General features: G+C 49.9%; 1 protein-coding gene across 2 annotated transcripts in view; it reads right to left on the reverse strand.

Moving 5' to 3' along the window:
• Positions 1-18,781, reverse strand: part of HID1 (HID1 domain containing) — a 31,500-nt gene extending 12,719 nt beyond the window's left edge. For both annotated transcript variants that reach the window (XM_074846895.1, XM_074846894.1), the window contains exons 1-7: positions 18,557-18,781; positions 10,114-10,263; positions 7,655-7,825; positions 4,788-4,901; positions 1,819-1,925; positions 1,232-1,348; positions 264-486 (exon numbers count right to left, since the gene is read on the reverse strand). In XM_074846895.1, the coding sequence (XP_074702996.1) occupies positions 264-486; positions 1,232-1,348; positions 1,819-1,925; positions 4,788-4,901; positions 7,655-7,825; positions 10,114-10,263; positions 18,557-18,622 (948 nt within the window). In that variant the 5' untranslated portion in view covers positions 18,623-18,781. The remainder of the gene's footprint in view (positions 1-263; positions 487-1,231; positions 1,349-1,818; positions 1,926-4,787; positions 4,902-7,654; positions 7,826-10,113; positions 10,264-18,556) is intronic.
• Positions 18,782-19,025: the final 244 nt, after the last annotated feature.

Consider the following 19,025-nt stretch of genomic DNA (forward strand, 5'->3'; position numbering starts at 1 on the left):
AGACAGAGCACCTCAGGGAACAGTAAAGTCAGGGTTTTTTCACTTACATGCACCTGATTCAAGTCAGTGACCAAAACCTAGTGGTTTGGTCATGTGCAGCTGTTTAACGACCTACAGGAAAGAAGCAGGACTGGCCCAGAGACAGCAGACTGCAAGGAGAGGAGTGGTGCTGGGCCCTACAGGTCAACATTCAATGCAAGCTGGTGTAAGAGGACCACGGGGAGTTCAGGATTACAGCAAATACAGATCCCAGTGTCACTCACATCTGCATCATCCATGGCCGTGCCAGTGGTCGTGCCATCCACGGTGGGGCTTGAACTGGTGGAGCTGTCATAGTCCAAGGTAACAATCAGCACCTGGGCTGCCTCCTCCACCAGTGGCTCGCGGTAGTCAGAGAAAAGCAGGTGATTGTACGGAATCCCATAACCCACTGGGTCGTAGGCACAGACGACGTTCAGGAGTGAGGTGAAGAGTGGGAGCGCATGTCTGGGAGGAGAAAACGTTCTCAGAAGGCAGAAGCAGGAAGCAAAAGGTGCTGCCTTGGGGAGGGACAGGCATCTCTCTCCCCAAGAGTCTGGGGTCATGACAAAACACTAGTGTCTTCCCTAAGAGTGGCCCATGACTGAGCAGCCCAGAGACAAGAGCTGACACTCCAGCTCCCAGCTGGTCTCCTGGAGTACAGCCGGGAGGAAAGGGGAGGTGAAAAAGGCCGTGGGGCCTCCCAGAGGAATCCTGCGCAGCAGTGTGAAAAAGTGGACAGGACCTCCAAGCCCTCTAGACCCTGGAAGGACAAAACTGTCTGCCTTCAGCCAAGACTGCGCTCCCCGAGATGAACAACTGTCACCCGAGGAGCTGAAAGTCCCAGTGAGACAATGTCACTAGAGGGCAGCATTCATCCACCACCCACACCACAAACCACCCGCGGCGGGGCCACGCCACCCGCCCCACGAGGGAACGGGGTCTACAGCAGCGAACAGCATCTGCCATTTGCCACAGGGCAGGGATCAGTCCTGCAAACTCCAGCGAGAACCACGCTGTCCCTCCTTTTGCTGCCAAGGAACAATTCTCACTAAGCAAAGATGCTAATGGGGTGTATGTAAGACAGGGACAAAGAAAAAGGACCACAGCCCCTTAGCAAGTCCTATCATCCCCATTACGAACACACTCTATGGAAGATTTGCAAGCGTTTCTTTCTCCCCCTGGCAGCCAGTCCCCCATCCTTCACACTCACCTGTTCTCCGTAGAGCAGAAGAACTGCACCCAGGGGTTGGCATTGCTGCTGTCCGAGGAGGGAGGCAGATACATGGCTTCGGAGAAACAGGTCAGCAGCAGCTTAAGCAGCTCTGTCCTGAAAGGAGGGAAGAAGAAGCCAAGGCCTGGAGCCATTCAGGAGCAGGGACTGGGCGCAGGAGGCACAATCACCTACCACAATAACACATAAGGAAAGCTCAGTCCCTCCCCACAGAGACCTAAGCCCATTTCATTTCGTCAGTAATACTGCTGTCACTGGCAAAAAGCTCAGCAGAATTGCTGCCTTATGAAAAAGAAATACAGTACAGAGCTCCTAGGCATTTTCAAAGCAGCAGTGTTTTGCCAGGTCCTGTTGCAGATACTCTGACTCCCATATCATATTACAAAAAGCTATTCAGAAGGTCAGCTGTTTGGTGGGTTTTTTTCTGCGTTGCCAGTCCTGTTAGCTCAAAGGAGCAAAGAGAAAGCCCCTTGGGAATCACAGATACCCAAGCAGAGCCCATCTCCCCTAAATCCCACTCTCCTGAGCCCAGTTTCTTTCCATTCTGCCTTTGCAGACCCTCTTACCTATTCAAGTCATGGATGTAGTTAGGCTGTGGAGAATGAGCAAAGCCCACTCCTGCCTCCCAGATGTACTCACAGCTGTCAATGGAGTGGATATCTTCCGCTGTGTCCTGTGGGAAGAAATAAGAGGTTGGACCACAGAAGGCAAGAGCAAGATTTGACAGCACAAGTGGTATTCAAGGCAGTTCAGTCACTCTCTTTAACAACAGCAAAGAAACCAGGAGAAAAGCATCCAAACACTCAGACTGTACATACCAGCCCCACCCAGGGAGTATCCCTGACAGAGGACCTCTCATCTTCAACAAGTACTGAGCACCATGCAGAATGAGGCCCTTCCTCTGGCATGCTAAGGTGCAATGTTAGCCATCACCACTGGGAAAGGCCACCCAATGCCAAAGGATCCAAAACACATCCTGTTCTCATTACTGGATGTATCAGCATCTCCTCGCCTTTCCTCCACATCCCATGAAACACAGCCCAGGTCAGGGCTTTTCTTTTGCAGATCAAGAGCACCACACATGGGGTTCAGTCCTGCTCGACACCTCGACCCTATCTCGGAGCACGTCATGTTGAGTTTACCCACATAACGGTGACTCACAGTGGCTGCACCCAAAAAGGCAGAAGCAGCAGCACATTAACCCTCACTGATAATAAAAGCGGATATAGCTGTGACTTGCTTTTCAGAAGGTAAAGCAAGAAGGTGACTGCGAATATGTTGCTTCTCCTAGCCAGAATGCTCCCAGTTCCTTGCCAGCTGCTGGCGTGACTCCCAAGCTCTTGCTTTGCAACCTGAGGAGATGAACCACAGCAGTTTGCCCTTCTTTGTCATGGTCAGTCAGGTCAGGGTTGAAGCAGCTTTGTGGAGACAAGCAGCCATTGAAAACGACCTGTCAACCCTCCAGGAATGACCAGAAGCGAGGGCCCAGATGTTTGCACCAAGTGCACTTGGCACACTTAGGCTGTCTCTTTTCTGAAGTTTAATTAAGCAAATTCTACCACCTGCCTTTTTTCCTCCCTGCACTTGGGGAAAGCAGATCAGAGGACTGTTTCTAATTGCTCTGGGTTCCCACTGCATAACCTTCAGCTCTTCCTCCCTCTCACAAAGGTACTGATCTCAGGACAGCAGGGCTTGAGGGCAACCAAGATGCACTTACCACCCCAACCATGACTCCCACAAAACCAGCGTGCTGACAGCAGCTACTGCTGGCACAGAGGCAATTGCAGCTTCCTCCACAGTTCGGGCTTTTCCTGCCTTGCTACTCACTTCCTACAGATAGGCCAGAGTTCACCTGCTGTCAGGTTTCTCTCGAAGCTCCTCAGAACAACTCTTGCTGAGACTGGAGAGCCCAAGACCTCCCTCCACAACCAAATCTCCTGCCAGGCACACGCTTCATGGAAAGAAATGCAATTACACCCACAAACCTGCTTCTACCATGTGTGACTAAGCAGGAACGCTGGGAGGAGACAGCATGTTACCAGCCATCATTACAGCAGCTCCCCAGGCCTAAAAAAGCAGGTGCTGATGTCTTCAAAGAGCTCAACCTTTGCAAGTGATAAAACACAGAGATGCAGGCACTGTGCATGACAGAGGGATCCCCATTTCTAGCCATAATTCCAGGGCTGACTTCAATAGGAAGACAAACACCAAAAGAGTATGGGTCACTCCTGGGACTCCTTTGCCCATTCCCTCCCAGCTCTTGCTCTTCCTCTTCACTCAATTCTGCTTCAGCAATTATCCACCACAATCTTTACCTCCAGGGCCATACACTGTTCTGCCATAAGCAGGAGGTGGTTGTACCCATCTCTGCTCTTAACCTGACCCAAAAGCGCAGGTCAGACCAGATCAAGGGAGGGAAGACAGCTAAGCAAAGACTGCAGAAGCTGCAGGCAGTAGACAGGCAGCTAACAGCAAGGAACATAAAGCATTCACCATCCCATCATCTAATTCAACTTGCCAGAGCCCTGGAAAGCCAGGCTGGCTGTTGCCAAGGGAGAAATCACAGGTGCAGTGGCAGAGGGCTCTCCCAGGAAAAAGTGTTGTCACCCCAACTTGTGCAATCCATCCCATGTGACAGCACAAGACAAGTGCATCTCTTTCAGCCACACTCCCACTTACTCTTAGCACATACCCATGTGGCTCTGATCCAGCCTCAGCCCCTCATCCCCAGGTGACAGATTTTAACTCTGTTTCTACCACCCAGAAACCTGAAGCAAGCAATTTAGTACTCGGGGATTTTTGCAGCCATCAAATACACAGTGGTCTAGCACGTTCACTTTTAATTTACTTTATAGCTGTATCCAAAAGGAGGGCTGCCCACTTTTTTTTTTTATAGACTGGACCTACAAGAAACACCAGAGTCGTTGGTGGGGAGAGAGAGAGAGAGAGGGAGGGAAGGAGATGCACCAGAATCTGTCCTTAGCACACCTTGTAGGAGATCCCTGCTTCAGGGAACTCCTCTGAAGTAAAGACAGTCACCGTAAGGATCAGAACACATTTGTCTTTACTACAATGATACAAAGAGGAAGAGGAGGTGGAAAGACACAACAGAGACCATCTACTCATTCAGATCACAGCACCTCTGATCAAACACCTGCTTCCTGCCCCAGACTGCACCAAATTGCCAGTGAAAGGAACAAGGTGCTAAAGGTCTTTGCTCTGCTGGCAACAACAGGAGAGCAGTTGTTTGCCAACATAACCACCTTTTCCTGAGGGCCAAGCTGTAGTGCAGGGGTAAGCACCAGCCACTCCAGCTGAGACCCACCCAGCTGTCTCAGAACATCTGTTTTAGAAGGCACAAACACCACACAGTGAATCCAAAATGTTGATCAATATTAGTCCCTGTGGGTTCAAGCTCAGCGACTCCGCATTTTCCTGCCTGCAGGTTTGCAGGAAGCTGCTGGAGTTTTCCAGGATACCCCCCAACCATGCAGCTAAACTACCTCTATGCAGATAATCTCATGATTCAACTTACCACTGTGCTCCTCCGGTGGCTCTGCACAGTGAAATCAGGACAGAAGAGCAAGTCTGCAACAGCAAGGAGCAATGACTCAGCCAGAGGCCGGGCATTTTCATCATCTTCATCTCCCTAAAAGCAAGAAACATAGAAGAGTATTGTCAGACAAGGTTAGCAAAGAGCACACAGTAACACTATTATAACACAGCAAGAGAAGATACACTCCCCAGGAACACACAGGGAGGCAAGAAGTTACAAAGGAACAAGAGGGAGAAACACACAAAACCCAGCCAGTACAGGAAAGAAATTCCCCCCTGGAAGGTGATGACTAAACAGGAACCAGCTCTTTAATGACACCAAACTGAGCAGACGAAGGCCTAGAGATGTTGAGGAAACTGAAAAGTAGCACTGGACCTTGCCACATGGAGATGCTTGACTTCCTGAAGACAAAAGGAAAGGGAACCATTTAAAAAGAGGGTTTTACAGTCATGAAGGAGGGTGATTTGGACGGTGCACAGAGACAGCAATAGGAAGAAGCCAGCCAGCAGCGATAAGGTGTAAAACCTCTCCAAGTCCTGCATGGGCTGCCCAGAACTGGAGGTGACGGAACCGGAGAGGCTATGTGCACCATGCCAGGGGCTGCCTCAGCCTGCCATGGCAGAGCAAGCACGACAGCAGAGGGGATTTTGCCATCTCCAGCATTCAAAGCAATCACTCAAATCATGCATGGCTACTCCTCTGCAGCCGTTGCCACGGGAAACCTTGCCAGATCCTGCCTGTCAAAGAGCATCCTGGATGGGAGGCCTTCCCCACCACACACTAGGGCTGGAGGACAAGGCAGGGAGCAGGAATGGCAGGAGCTTATCTATCTCAGCCAGGCCTCTGTCAGCCTGCGCACGACACACAGCTCTGAAATCACAGCCAGCAGCTAACAGAGATAATAGGCTGTGTGGCTCTGACATGTGTCTCAGTGACAGCAGGCTACCATCGAACAGATCCAGGATGTAAGGAGAGGCCCAGAGAGGATGGATGGACCCAGGAAAGCTGGCTTTTACTTGAGCTCGCAGTCAGAGATGAAATGACAAGCATTAGGGTACAAGAGGGTTTCTTTCCCGAGAATGATCTTTGCTAACATTGCCTCAGCTGCCAGAAAAAGTCCCTGCAGACTCTGGGTACCACCACATCCAAAACGGGTAACACACAACAAACCAATAGATCTGTACACAATACAAACTCCCTTACAGGGGGAAGACACCCATGCTCCAGGAGCTCTGCCATCCATCACTGCATCATGAAGCAGGCAAAGGATAATCACAGAGATATTTACTATCTGATGGTCCAGGCATACTACCATCTTCCCCTTCAGTTCCCAGGGAGAAATCAGCCTTCAGGCAGCAGAGATGTTGCTCCTAAATTAGATGTGGCCCCAGCTTCCCTAATGTCTCAGGGCTTTATTTATTATCCCCTGCCAGCCTTACTGCTGCTTCTGCACATGGTTAAGTGATGGAGCACACTGAACCACAACAGCTTCACTGATATTTAGGAGGCACAACGCAGCGGGAGGGCTCCCAAACCCAGCACACAGACACTGGGATGGATCGCCTTGGGGTGACTTCACCACTCCAAGGCTGAAAAACTCTCGCTTCCAGGTGCTGAAGAAGGTGGAAAAACAGTTGTAACAGAAGCTTGGCTGGATCAGAGCACCAGGCACCCCACATGTTCCTTCCCCAGACAAGCTCCTCCATTGTTAAGCCTCTCCATAATTCCCTGCAGGGATGAAAGGATGGACAACCACCACCCTCCCACTCATACAGATCACACAACAGAGCAGGGCTAGGAAAGACTTCCCTTCCCACCACACAGAACTTCCCCTTGAAGTGCCTCAGGCAAAACAGATCAGAGGTGACAGGTAGAGAAAGCGCAAGGTGCAAGGTCTGTACTGTACCAGCCACTGCTGATCCTTTATAACCTCCCCAAACACACTGCAGTACACTTAACGTGCAGGGGAAACCACACGCTTCAGCACAGCCATGCTGACCTGCAGATTCAGAAACTCACAGGAGAGTGCTCTTTATGCACAGAGCAGCAGCTGCCAAAGGAATAAGCAGGCAAATATGTATTCCTGGCCTAACTCAACTGCATTTTCAACACTATTGCTATTTGCGGGAGATCCTAAAGCACTTCCATCCCATTCCTTTGAGAGACACAGAAGACGACTACCATGTCTGCTCTCCAGAGAAATGCAGGGAGGTTCAGAGACTCCCCTGAGGTTACACACATCACTGACAGAGCCAGAAACAGTACCTAATTCTTTAACCCTAATCCTTTAGGCACTCTTGCTCAGTTGTGGGCTTCAACTATCAGGCTAGACCCCTGGTTAAAACTGTATCCCTCAGCTCATAAGCAGGGTATTGAGTCATGAGGCTGAGAACTTCTCTGGGACTGTTTGCTTTAAACGTGACATTGTAAAATCAGTGGAAATGACATGCTATTTCAGTTTGACTTGAATCTTAAATCAACTTCAGTTAATGGAATAAGGTCATTTTGGTTTAGGAAAGTCATACAGCCTTTAGTACTGGTCTCACGTTTGATTCACACCTTCAGTTATACTGGAGAAGCCTTCTCTCACATACCAGTGCTCTCTTACAGCTACACACTCAAGTGAAATACTCAGATGATGCAGCAACCTGTGCTAAACAAAGCAGCTGAGGGTGAGAGGAAGAGCAGCAAGAATCAAAGGAAGGAAAAGAACTTAGAAGGTGCCACCTAATTTCTGACTAAATAGAAATAACTGGAATAAAGCTGCCCCCAAAAGTATATGGGGTCCCCTCGTTGCAGCCTCCCCTTCACCCTCCAGGAAGAAGAATAAGTGCCAAGAGACAGACCCCTCCTCGGCCAGCCCCAGGGACAGTTGACCAGAAGAAACCTCTCCAGTCTGGGTCCTCGAAGATGTAAGGCAGGATACGGGTGAGGAGCCGGCAGCAGTTCAAGACGATTTGCCTCTCCTTCTCCGTGTGGCAGCCGCTCTCTGCTCCCTGCACCAGCTTCTCCACAGCCTGAAGGAAACAAAATCATGGCAGGTAGCATTAGTCTGGACACAAGTTAGCAAGAGTTGAGCAGGTCTGTCTGCTGGTGACACCCTCACGTAGAGTTATAAGCAGTTCTTGGAGACCATTTTCTTGGAGTTCAATGGTACAGGTGCTGTTGCTGTTTGCAACACTGCAGAAATAGGGTTAATGATCTTAAACAGACCTTCCTGAATTTCTATTCTCCTGCTGCAAGAGAGCTCACATGCCAGGACTAATCCACGCAGCACACGTGTCATGCCATGTGAGACAGACAGCCACAGCACCAGAAGGCTCCTTCCAACACTGCTCCATGACACCACACACTGCAAAAAACAGATCAGATTAATCAGCCACATCAGGCGCAGGAGACGCAGGCAGAACCAAGGCAGCAGCACTGTGCTGCACGGCGTGAGGCGCTGGCAGGGGAAGACTGCACAGGAACACACAAAGTCCGACAGATCTCTGTGTGCTGTTGTGATTACAGTGGGGACCTCTCCTGACTCAGGAGGTGGGAGCTAAGCTGCTGTCTGTGACTCTTAAGTGACCCTGGGAATAGGACTGCTGCTCTGGAAAGAACTTCTGGGTCTCTGCAGTCCATCCAATCACTGCTGAAACTGCCAATGGGTACCATCACACTGAGTTTTTCAGAATAGGATGTGGGTCTTGCCAGGCAACAACCACAGCCCCAGGAGGCATTGGCACGGGGTTTTACCCACAGAGTGAAAAGGGCAGCTCCTTTCCCCAGCAGCTGCACCCACTTGCTCTTACTCCCTGATCCCAAGGGGAAACTGAGGGGGAATGAAAGCCAAAACATTTACCAAGAATTCACCTTGCTGCTTTTTAATTCATGAGGTCATGTGTCCCTGCTTATTTTCATAGCAGACTGTCTGGATCACTGACTCCGCTAGCCTGCATCATCGCCTTAATGGCTATTTAAATGCTGTTTGTGTAGTCTCAGTCTGTCCACACACTACTCTGTGACTGAGCTTAACTATTTTTTTTCACACACATTTATGACTGCACAGTCCGAGTCTCCAGTCATGACTGCAAATGACATTTCAGCCATGCTGCTGTGCTCTCCACAAACATGCAGCATTGCTAAGTCCAGTGGCACACTGCACCAGGCACAGGTCAGGGCCCTCAGCCTGGCAAAAGCACTGCAGGAGTCTGGAGGCTCCTCTGACCTGATATCCCAAGACCTAGGGCTCCTGGATAAACAGCCCTGGAGTCACCAGGTCTCCCCCCAACACATCTGCTTCCAGCAGGGAGAACAGTTCATATTTTAGCCTTGGTTTTGGGGAAAAAGGACACAGTCAAAGCGGTTATATAGTCAGTACCGGTCTCCTCAGCCCTTCTCAATTTCCAGGTTGCTGATTGCCAGAAGCCAGGAGACAGCACTAGGGAAGAACCATTCCATTTTTACTCATTTTTGTATTCCTTCTCAAGTATCCACTACAGGCATCTGCCTGAGGCATGACTCCCAGTCAGAGGTACTTTGGTATGATTCAGTAGGTTTCATTCACATTTTGTAGAGCAGCAAAGAAAAACAGGACAGCAACAACCATTTAAAACTGGAAAAAATGACATTCCAAATGTTTCCAATACTACAAATTCAAAGCTACTCTTTGCATGGCTCAAATCAGGAGCATTATTAACACCTGCACTTTCCCAGGCAGAGTAAGCCTCAGGCTGTTGCTCACCAGCTTGACAATTTGCCAGAGCTGGCAGGGTAGGAAACGTGAGTCAACGTCCCTTGTGCTCCACACAAGGACGTGGCAACACCAGAAGCAGCATCAGGGATGCTTTGATGTCACAGCAGAAGGAAGAAAAGTCTTAAGATCTCCCTCAAACTTCAGCCAGGCATTTGTACAGTCACAATCTCCGCATCCCTCTGGGTCTATCAGCTTGAAGCCAGACTGATGCATGGTGAGGAGCAATCAGATGCAGACAAGGAATCAGATGTACCAGCCTCGCCACAAATATGCAGCCTTGGTACAAAGTCCCCTAAGCAGGAAGCAGTTTATACAGCAGGCAAGACCCAAGAGAGTAGAGTGAAATACAGGAGGGGACAAGAGCAAAAAGGCTCAAAATTGAGCAAACGCCAGCTGTGGTCTGTGCTAAAGAGAGGAAGGGCTGAGAGTTACCATCAGGAGGAGACAGGGACAAGCAAGCACATCATGTGGCACAAGGAAATAATATGGTACCTGTCTCCCCTTGGGAGCCAGAGGACTGGTTACCCAGGGACACCCCCCCTACTAGCACAGCACCAACCTTACCTTATAACACAAAGTCGCCAAGTTTGAAGGTGATTCTTCTCTCACTGCTCGGATCTCTGCAGCTGGTACAAGGGCAAAGACATCCTGCACTGAAGTGGCTGTGTCTGCCCAGAACTGGTCCCAAAAGGCATCATCCGTTGCCTCCACAGGCTGTGGAGAGACAAACATGGTTACAGATGCAGAACTACCATTCTATGAGATCCAAACATCAGGCATTATGCCTGGCTTGGGGATGGGACCAGGCACAGACAAGGTTCAATAAAACATACTGGCACTGGTTTTGTATCTCAACCTCTTTGTTACCAGGGCTGTGGCCGATTTGATCTCCCAAACAGAGCATTCCCTCAGCAAGAGGGTGAGCAACAAGACATTTATGTGACCAGCTGCATCAGACTGGGACTCCCCAAGTCTTTCACAGATTCACAAGATACATGAGACCTCCCGCTTGTCTGCAATCTAGGGCGTGTATTACAAGATCTTTACCAACGCAGGTGGTCCAGGCTGCTCTCATGTGCTCTGTCACCTTCAGAGCAAGCCAAGGATGCCCTGAGAGTGCACTGGAATTACTTCTGTTGTAACCAAAGTCTTGAGGAAGCAATCAGGGATATCTCACATTAGAGCACGAACAGACCCACAGAACTGACAGACCCACCTCAAAGCACTTATAGATGCAACAGAATTGATCTTTCCGAATCAAATATTTATAGGGAACTGGACTCAGTGCAGCTGGTCGCTGCCAAGGCTTTGTTCTTAAAAAGCACTAAGTGTGCAATTCAAAGAGTTAGATGGAAGGAGAAGTCTGATATACCAAAAAAATCAATCCATTTCAGACCTGTGATCTGAGAAGCCCATCCTACCCCGCATGCCTGGGAATACGCCTCTTCCCATTACCTGTTCTGGTTCTGCAGGTGCAGACAACCTCCTCTTTCACGAGCACTCTTGTCCCCTTTTCACAGTGAGAGAACAAGGATTCTCCTCAAACCCACTCTGAAACCCCAGTGCTAGGGATGCTGGCCACGAGGACGGTCTGTTTGCCAGACTGCAGCTGGAAAGACAGCTCTGTACAGCTGGCTGCAGAGTCCAAATATTATTCACCCCCCACTTCTTCCTGACAGTGTGGTATCTAGTCAGATATCAAAACAACAATGATGACAACCTGGGTATCAGGTTATACACAGCTGAACAAAGCAGACTGGACCTTGCTTTGCCTTTTACGGCTCTGTAGAGCCAGAGAGCAGCACTGGCCATTCAAGGGGAAGCAGAGGCTCAGACACAACAGGCCAGCGGTGCCTCCAACCCTGCAGAAGCAAAGCCATGATCTGCCACTCCCCAAAAGGTGAAAATGCCAGCACTGTTTGCTGAACAAGAAGGCATCTCCATTACACAACATCTCAGGCATCCAAAGCCTGGGAGCTTTCAAGAATCAGAAGAGACTGAACTTTTCAGCCAGTCTAAGCACAGCTCTTCCCACCTAAATGTTAATACTTGCCAAGATACAGGCATCACCCAAACAAGGCTGGGAGTGCTCATCCAGACCCAAGGGTCCAGCTACAGGGGTGGGATAAATACATCCTATTTATACCAAGCAGTGTGAAAGAGGTAGATCCAAAATTTCGGTCAGAAGAGGAAAATAGAAGCTTTTCCAGAGGAGTTTCCCCAGCCAAGCCAAGGCACGGTGCCACGTTCGGCAGGTCAGAAGAACCATCTGCCTGAGCAACCCCAGCCCTCAGCTTGGGGTGAGGGGGAGCCTCCTGCCTGTGACGTGCACCAGCTCTAAAGCAAACAGCAGCTCTTGCTAACTGCGATAATCAGCACCGTGGGCGGGTCTACCATGTCAGATGGCAAAAATATGAACATGTGTTTAACTTAAACAATTCCTGCCCACTCCCAGCTCTGCTGTAGCAGGCAGAAAACTTGCCCAGCTCTATGCTGTTTCTAAATGCAGCTAAGACAGGAGCTCATTCACAGCTCTGACACGGAGAAGTGCTGCATTTCCCCCTTTGCTATCACATCCTGAATTAACAGCCACAGTCTGCGAGCATGTGATGTGTCACTACCACCCGAAGGCCAAAAAGTGAGAGGGGCTGGCAGGCAGGCCGCCCCCAAACTGGTATAGCAGGTTACTGCCCTGCAGCTCTCTGCCTTAACGCTCCAGTGCCGCAGAGGCTGCTTATTGCTTGTTCTGGTCCTTCCAGCCATACAACGCATCAGCCCAAGCAACTCTTCAGTCTTTAAAAACAAAGCCAGAAAAAAAACCTCACATGTTTAGGCACCTTCTTAAACTCTGCTCTAGTGCTGAAACCCTCTTATTTTATCACCTGGCCACCAAAGCAAGTTCCCACCAAACCTCTTCCCAAGGGAAGAGCAACTTTTTCTAAATGGTTCAAGATCACAGCTCGTCAGAAGGGATCTGTAGGAACAGCCAAGTGTTTAGAGCCTGACTTTCAGTTTCCTGAGTGTGTGAAGAAGCTGTGCTCTTTGTAACCTGGTCATGAAATGCTTAAATGGAAGCAAAACTACTTTGCACATCTCATCTCTAATTACACTCCCCAAAAAGAGCCAAGTATTTGGAAATCCAACCTATGTAATGCACAAAACGTCCTACACTTCCTACACCCCCTTTCAAACCACGTACCACAACCACATGTATAATTGCCACATGTACCCACTGGCTGCCTGCCACAGCCACTCCCACCAACAACAGTGAGCAGCAATTGCTGCTAATTGGAGATCATGCATAAATAATGGCTTCACTCTCATCTAGAGGGGAAGCAGAAAACCATTTCACTCCAGCAGACACCAATCCCTTTACCTCCCACTAGCCTGAGGCCTCCTCAGAGGCTGAACACAACCGCTATTTTACAGATGGTAACACAACAGCTAAGGCAGACTGAAGAACACAGTCTCTGACTAAAACTACACGGAAGTAGAGAAGCATAGCAGCAATTAGCCAAGCTGCAATGTTGGATGCTGGAATGCTGCACATTAATGTCACGGCTGCCATCTTGGCAAGCAGATTACTCTAAAACATCATTTCTTTCATTTTTAATAGCTGCAGCAAGTCAGCTCCACATCAACAGATGGTATCCCATGCACAATCCTGGGACACGGTTCAGTACTGAGTCACTCACATCCCCACAGCCCCCCTGTTCTAATTAACAGTCTGGCATCATGAAGCTACTCGATTCACATAATATTCATCTCCTTGACAGAACATTACTGGACGTTTTTAAGCTGATTGTATTCTGCACACAGCATCTCTGGGGATCTAAATATCCATTTCCTCATGCCGAGCTCACCCAACAGCCTGTTATCTAGCTCACAGAGAAGAGAAATATAAAGACCTAGAACAGTCCTGTTCACCAGCCATGGATATCTTCATTTGGAAATGTCAAGATTTAGTTACAAGTGTTGGTCCTGCACATGCTGCAGTAACAAATCCCACAGCACTGCAGCTAGCCTTGACAGTGCTTTAACCAGAAGAGCTCATGAGGAGCTGAATTCTCACCAGCAATGCTGTGAGCTGGGGCCACTTCGGATCCTCCACATCAGCACAGACCTGTCCTCTTTTGGGGAGGGAGCTGCAGCACAGATAAGAACGAGTCTGATGTTCCTCCAGTACGGTGCAGACAGCCAGCTCTGCACCAGTGGTGCAATGAGAATGAGAACTTCATTGTTGCCAGAAGAATTGAAGGATCAGTAGCTCTGGAAACACAACCCACAGATCTGGAGAGCAAAGAAGTTCCTGACACCCCCCCCCCACTCCACTGCAGAGGCTGCTGAAGTTACAGAGTTAACTGGCAGAGACGCTGCTGTCTGAACCAAGTTCTCCACACCAAAGGGGTGAGATGACCATAGCACAGCGCGGTTGCCAAGAACACAGTGGGCAGAGCCGAGGTGATGTGACATCTCAGAGTGGGCAAGGAGGGAGACTTTTGGCTTCAGTTCACCTGGGCAAGGTGTAAAGACCTTCTACCCACACAAATGCGGAACCAGTCCTATTGGACATCTCCAGTCTTTATTTCCCAATAGTTTTAAATGTTGGGTTTCAGGTTCTTTAAAGCACACTACACACATGTTTCAGGAGTCAGAAAAGGAAGACGCTCATCTTGCCAGCTACTGAGCAGAAAATCATGGCCCTGAACGGGCAGTCCCCAGGAAAACAGGATATGTCACGGGAAACAGGAAAACAGAGGGGAGCTGACCATGTCCTATAAACAGGAAAAGGTCCCAAGGCACAGCCTTCCCCCATTCGTTACTGTCTTCAGCCTAACGCGAGCACCACCTTCGCTTTCTCTTTCAGATACCATCCCTCACAAACTCAGGCAGGGTGTTTGCACCCTCCTCCCAACTAAGAGCTCTCTGCACTTACACCTTTATATCAAATGTCCATTCCCAGCAATTCCTCCAACAGGCCCCTACCCGAGGACTGTCCTTAAACCAATTCTACAGTTGCTGCAAACCATTAGCAGAGAATCAAGGGGGCAAGCAGCCACTTGTCTTGCTTCTTGACAACACGCCAACTGAGCATCCCACCAGCCAAGGTAGCGAGGCATCTGGGGCAGGGACTCTCCTTTTTCTGCAACTCAACAGCAGAGAAGGTCCCTCATCCCTGACCAGGGTTTTTAGCCAGGACTATGCAAGCTCAGATAACGTGTAACAGCAGCATGCTCCTTTCCACCATAAATAAGGCCGAACTGTGGACTGTAATGACCAGAGAGCCATTCATGCAGCACTTGACTGAGCTCTAGGAGATCAGGCAACCCTGCAGGGCCAGTGCATTAGTTTTGAGGCAATTCACACACTTTTGTATCACCTGTTTGTGAGCCACTGTGCAAAAGGAAAGGCTGGGGACAGATTTATTCAAAACGTTAATAACTAGTAAGATTTCATCCCTGCTGCCAAGGACAGCAGCTCCACACAGATTTCAGAGCAATAGAAAATTTTTCTATAGGATCTTTGCAGTCAGCAGTCCAGAATCAAGGAGAGACTCCACAGGAGTCTGTCGCCAGTTCTCTGCTCCCACAGCAGAGACAGTGTTACAAAGGAAACTGGAAAATGGGATTTGTAGAAGTCTGGCAGAGAAAGTCTAAGACAAAAGTCAGCTGCGTGAAGTGTTAGTTACAGCTTTGCTTTTAAGACAATAATTTTGCTTTTGATCGACCTGAGACACTTAGACACTGGAGTCAAGCTTGAATACTATCAGAAACAGGCTACCAGAAACCAACCACTCTAAGTGCAAGATGTACTTTTATCAGGCTGAAAATAACAGCCTGTTGTCCTACTGCATTTCCACATCAGGGAAAAAGAAAGGACTGGAGTCTGTCCCTCCTATTTGATCCTTTCTGTCTCTTTAAGAGAGAGGCATAGCTAGCATCAAAATCTAACAAGCTGGTTCACAAGATTAAAATATCTTATCTTCCAGTCAGTTGCTTGCAGGAGCCATTTAACCGCCAACTGGCTGAGAAAAGAAAGCCCATTTCCCCGGCTGGTAAGACTCCCAGCTTCAGTTCCCTGCTCTGCCACTGACTGGTTTTCATTTCATACAGTCTATGTTCCCCTTCACCTGTTAAGTCGACAGCATTTTTATGGGCAATTTAGTAGGGCTCACACATTCTCTATGATAAAGCACACCTGGTTTATTATTAAAGGGTGGGCTCTATCAATTTAAAGGAGTACAGTGTTATGTAATATATACATACCATTTAAAAATCCAAGAGACCATTTCACCATGTGTGATTATAAATATACATACGTAGCATAAGATAATTCCTTCTTTCTGGTACTACTGCCCTTTTTTAATCATTGAAATCATTCTGAAGTGATTCTTCTTTTTTAATACTCTTACACCTCACAGTTTCTCCTTGGCAATTAAAAAAATCAATTAAGTCAGTTTCATTTGTGCCCGTACTTGGTTCAGCTTTCAAGTTCTGGGCTCCACGTGCACTACAAGCATTCAAGTGCTATGTTCCTTACAGATTTATTACTTTTTTTTTTTTTTAATGTTAACACATGAACACTCATTTTTTAATTAACAAAAGCCCGGAGATTATAAGAACTTATTTTTTAAGAAAAATTTAACTGCAATGCCAACTCTGAATCTTCACCAGTGAGTGAACAGTGCTTTCTGCTCAACCACTTCCTTCCATCAGAGCCTTAGGAAACACCACACAGTGCATTACTAAGCTCATGGTTTCATGTTACAGATGATTTGACGAAAACCTATTTGTCCAGCTACCTAATGTCAGAGGAGAAGGCTGCAAAAAAGAAGACATGCTGCTGAGGAAGCAAAGCGTATTTTGAGCTAATAGCTTTGAAGGATTTGCCTCTGTCTATTATTGCAGTCTGGTTTTGAATCCAGGGTCTCATGGACTAGGAGGTTACATGGAGCTTGCTGCTGGTATGAGCTCAGAAGGCTCCAGGAGAGTCCAGTCACGCATCCTGCACAAGCAAACACCAGTGCCCTTCCACGGTATGTAAATATGGGAGCGCCAACACCCCACCCTTTTTCCACATGGCAGTTAGTCTCACCTAGACAACAAAGATGTGAATTAATCCAACCAAGAATGAAGCTTTTTCTCCTTCCATTATTCAGGGCCCCAGTGAACCTTCTTTCATTACACATGTCAATAAACCAGGGGAGGGGAGCACTCTCTTCTTGGCTGGCGATGTGAAGGATTGCCTCATACAGGATTTTCTTTGTGAACAGCAGACTCAGAAGATCCCTGTAGGCTTGATTTCCCACCCCCCAATCTCACTTTATAAGCATGTTTCCCAGTGGAGGAAGGACAGTCCAAAGCTGAAGGCACTCTGATCTATTTGGCACCCAGAAGAGACTTTGGAATAATCTTAAAACATTAATTCATCTACTTCTCTTTTTGCCTAGGGTTGTGGAACATCCACAACTGGAGGTTTTTAAGAACATGTTCATAAAAGCCATTCCTGAGCAATGCAGATAGAAGTGATGCATAGAAAGCATAAACACAGTTTCTCAAAGGCTATTCCAGCCTTACTATCTGTGATTCATTTCCCAGTCCCAGTCTTCATCTCCTGAGTTTTCACAGGTTTTCTCCTATTACCCTTTGCATCCATTCCCTTTTCTTCTGAATTCATTTCCCATCGTTAAATATCTTTCTGCCATCATCCCCAAGTTTTCTTAGCAGCTATTAATCCCTCACCACCAAAGGTGGATCATAACAGCAATTCTCCATTGTAGCTCAGCACCTGAGATGTGATTTTTCAATACAGCAAAATCCCTCTCCTCCTTAGACAGAAGGACAGTCTACTAACTTTCTGCCAGTGTGCTGCTGCTACTGGGCTCTCAACTTGAGACAAGAACTGAGCTAGGTCCCAGGACATGTGCAACATCTGTTGCACCTCCAAGCAACCACCCTCCCTATACACAGTCCTGACTTCCTTTCACTTAATTCCTTCTCCTCTACAGCCTGCAGAAATAAAGCATTATTTCACAGTTCACAGATGGAAACTGCTTCTGCTGCAAAAAGCTCTCCCAACAGCACGGTTGGCCAACAGCTCTTTCAACTGACTACCACGCAAAAGCAGGGCAAGGTTTGCAACCAGTTATTCAGGAAGAAAAAAAAAAATATACAGAAAAGGGGGCACGGGCAAACCTTGTGGTGATGCAAATCTGCAGCTGAATACATGAGGAGCTATGGACATCCCTTACAACAGCAGCCTCTCAGTCTCCTACCACAGAACGCCGTTTAGGTGCAGGATGTCAGAGGCAGCGAGTGCCACGACACAGGCACGGCCCTGCCAGACCTGTCACTGTCCCCCGGAGCCGGCTGGCGCCCCCAGGCACAGCCCGCGCCCCTCCACAGACCAGCGACTCGGAGGATGGCACCTGCTGGCCCAGACCCCCCATCGGCTCCCCAGCCTTAGGGCAAGGCCTCATCGCCACAGCCCGGCCCAGAGCCAGCCACGGCCGAAGCCCCGGCGGTGCTGTCACCTCCGCCCCGAGCCCCGCGGGTCCCCAGCAGCGTTCAGCCCTGTCCCCATGCCCAAGGCACCCGCGGCGGCCCCCAGCAGCGGGGTCGGGCTGCGGGGGCAGCGGCCCGGCCGCTCCCTTCCCTCAGCACCGGGGGTGTCTCAGGGCAGGGCCGGGGGAGAGGGGCCTGTCAGCCCGCCCCAGCTGCCTCCGAGCGTTCCCGGCCACCTCACAGCCGGGGGAGTCAGGCGGGCGGCTCCCGACATGGCGGCCCCCCCTCACCTCACCCACCTCCCGACATGGCGGCCCCCCCCCTCACCTCACCCACCTCCCGACACGGCGCCCCCCGCCCTCACCTCACCCACCTCCCGACACGGCGGCCCCCCCTCACCTCACCCACCACCCGACACGGCGGCCCCCCCTCACCTCACCCACCTCCCGACACGGCGCCCACCCCCCCTCACCTCACCCACCTCCCGACATGGCGGCCCTCACCTGTGTCTTGGTGGTGAGCTGGATCACCGCCTTCCTGAAGTTGAGCTTGGAATCGGCGCTGCCCATGGTGCGGCCCGGCTCGGCGGGGCTGCGGCCTTCAGCCGCGCCGGGCAGAGCCGTCCCTCACGCCGCCGATCCCGCCTCCCCTCCTCGGGCCGCCGCTGCCGCCATCCCCCTTCCCCGCGCCGGCGGCTCTCCCTGCCTGCCTCCCTCCTGTCAAACCCGGCCTCGCAGGTCCGGGCCCTCCCTCCCCTCCTCCCGCATCCCTTCCTCCACCCACGGCCGCGGCTCCTCCTCCCCCGGCCCCTTCCTCCTCCTCCCCCTGCCTCAATCTCCCCTCTTTTCCCATCTCTGGCTGCCACCCGTTCCCCACTTCACCCCTTCCCACTCATCCTCCTCCCGGACAGCCCCTTCCCTCCCTCCATCCCCTTTTCACCCACACTTCGCTCCCCATGGCCGCATTCCCCCT

The sequence above is a fragment of the Strix aluco genome, chromosome 21 (genome assembly GCF_031877795.1).
Source record: "Strix aluco isolate bStrAlu1 chromosome 21, bStrAlu1.hap1, whole genome shotgun sequence".
In the NCBI taxonomy this organism is placed as follows: domain Eukaryota; kingdom Metazoa; phylum Chordata; class Aves; order Strigiformes; family Strigidae; genus Strix; species Strix aluco.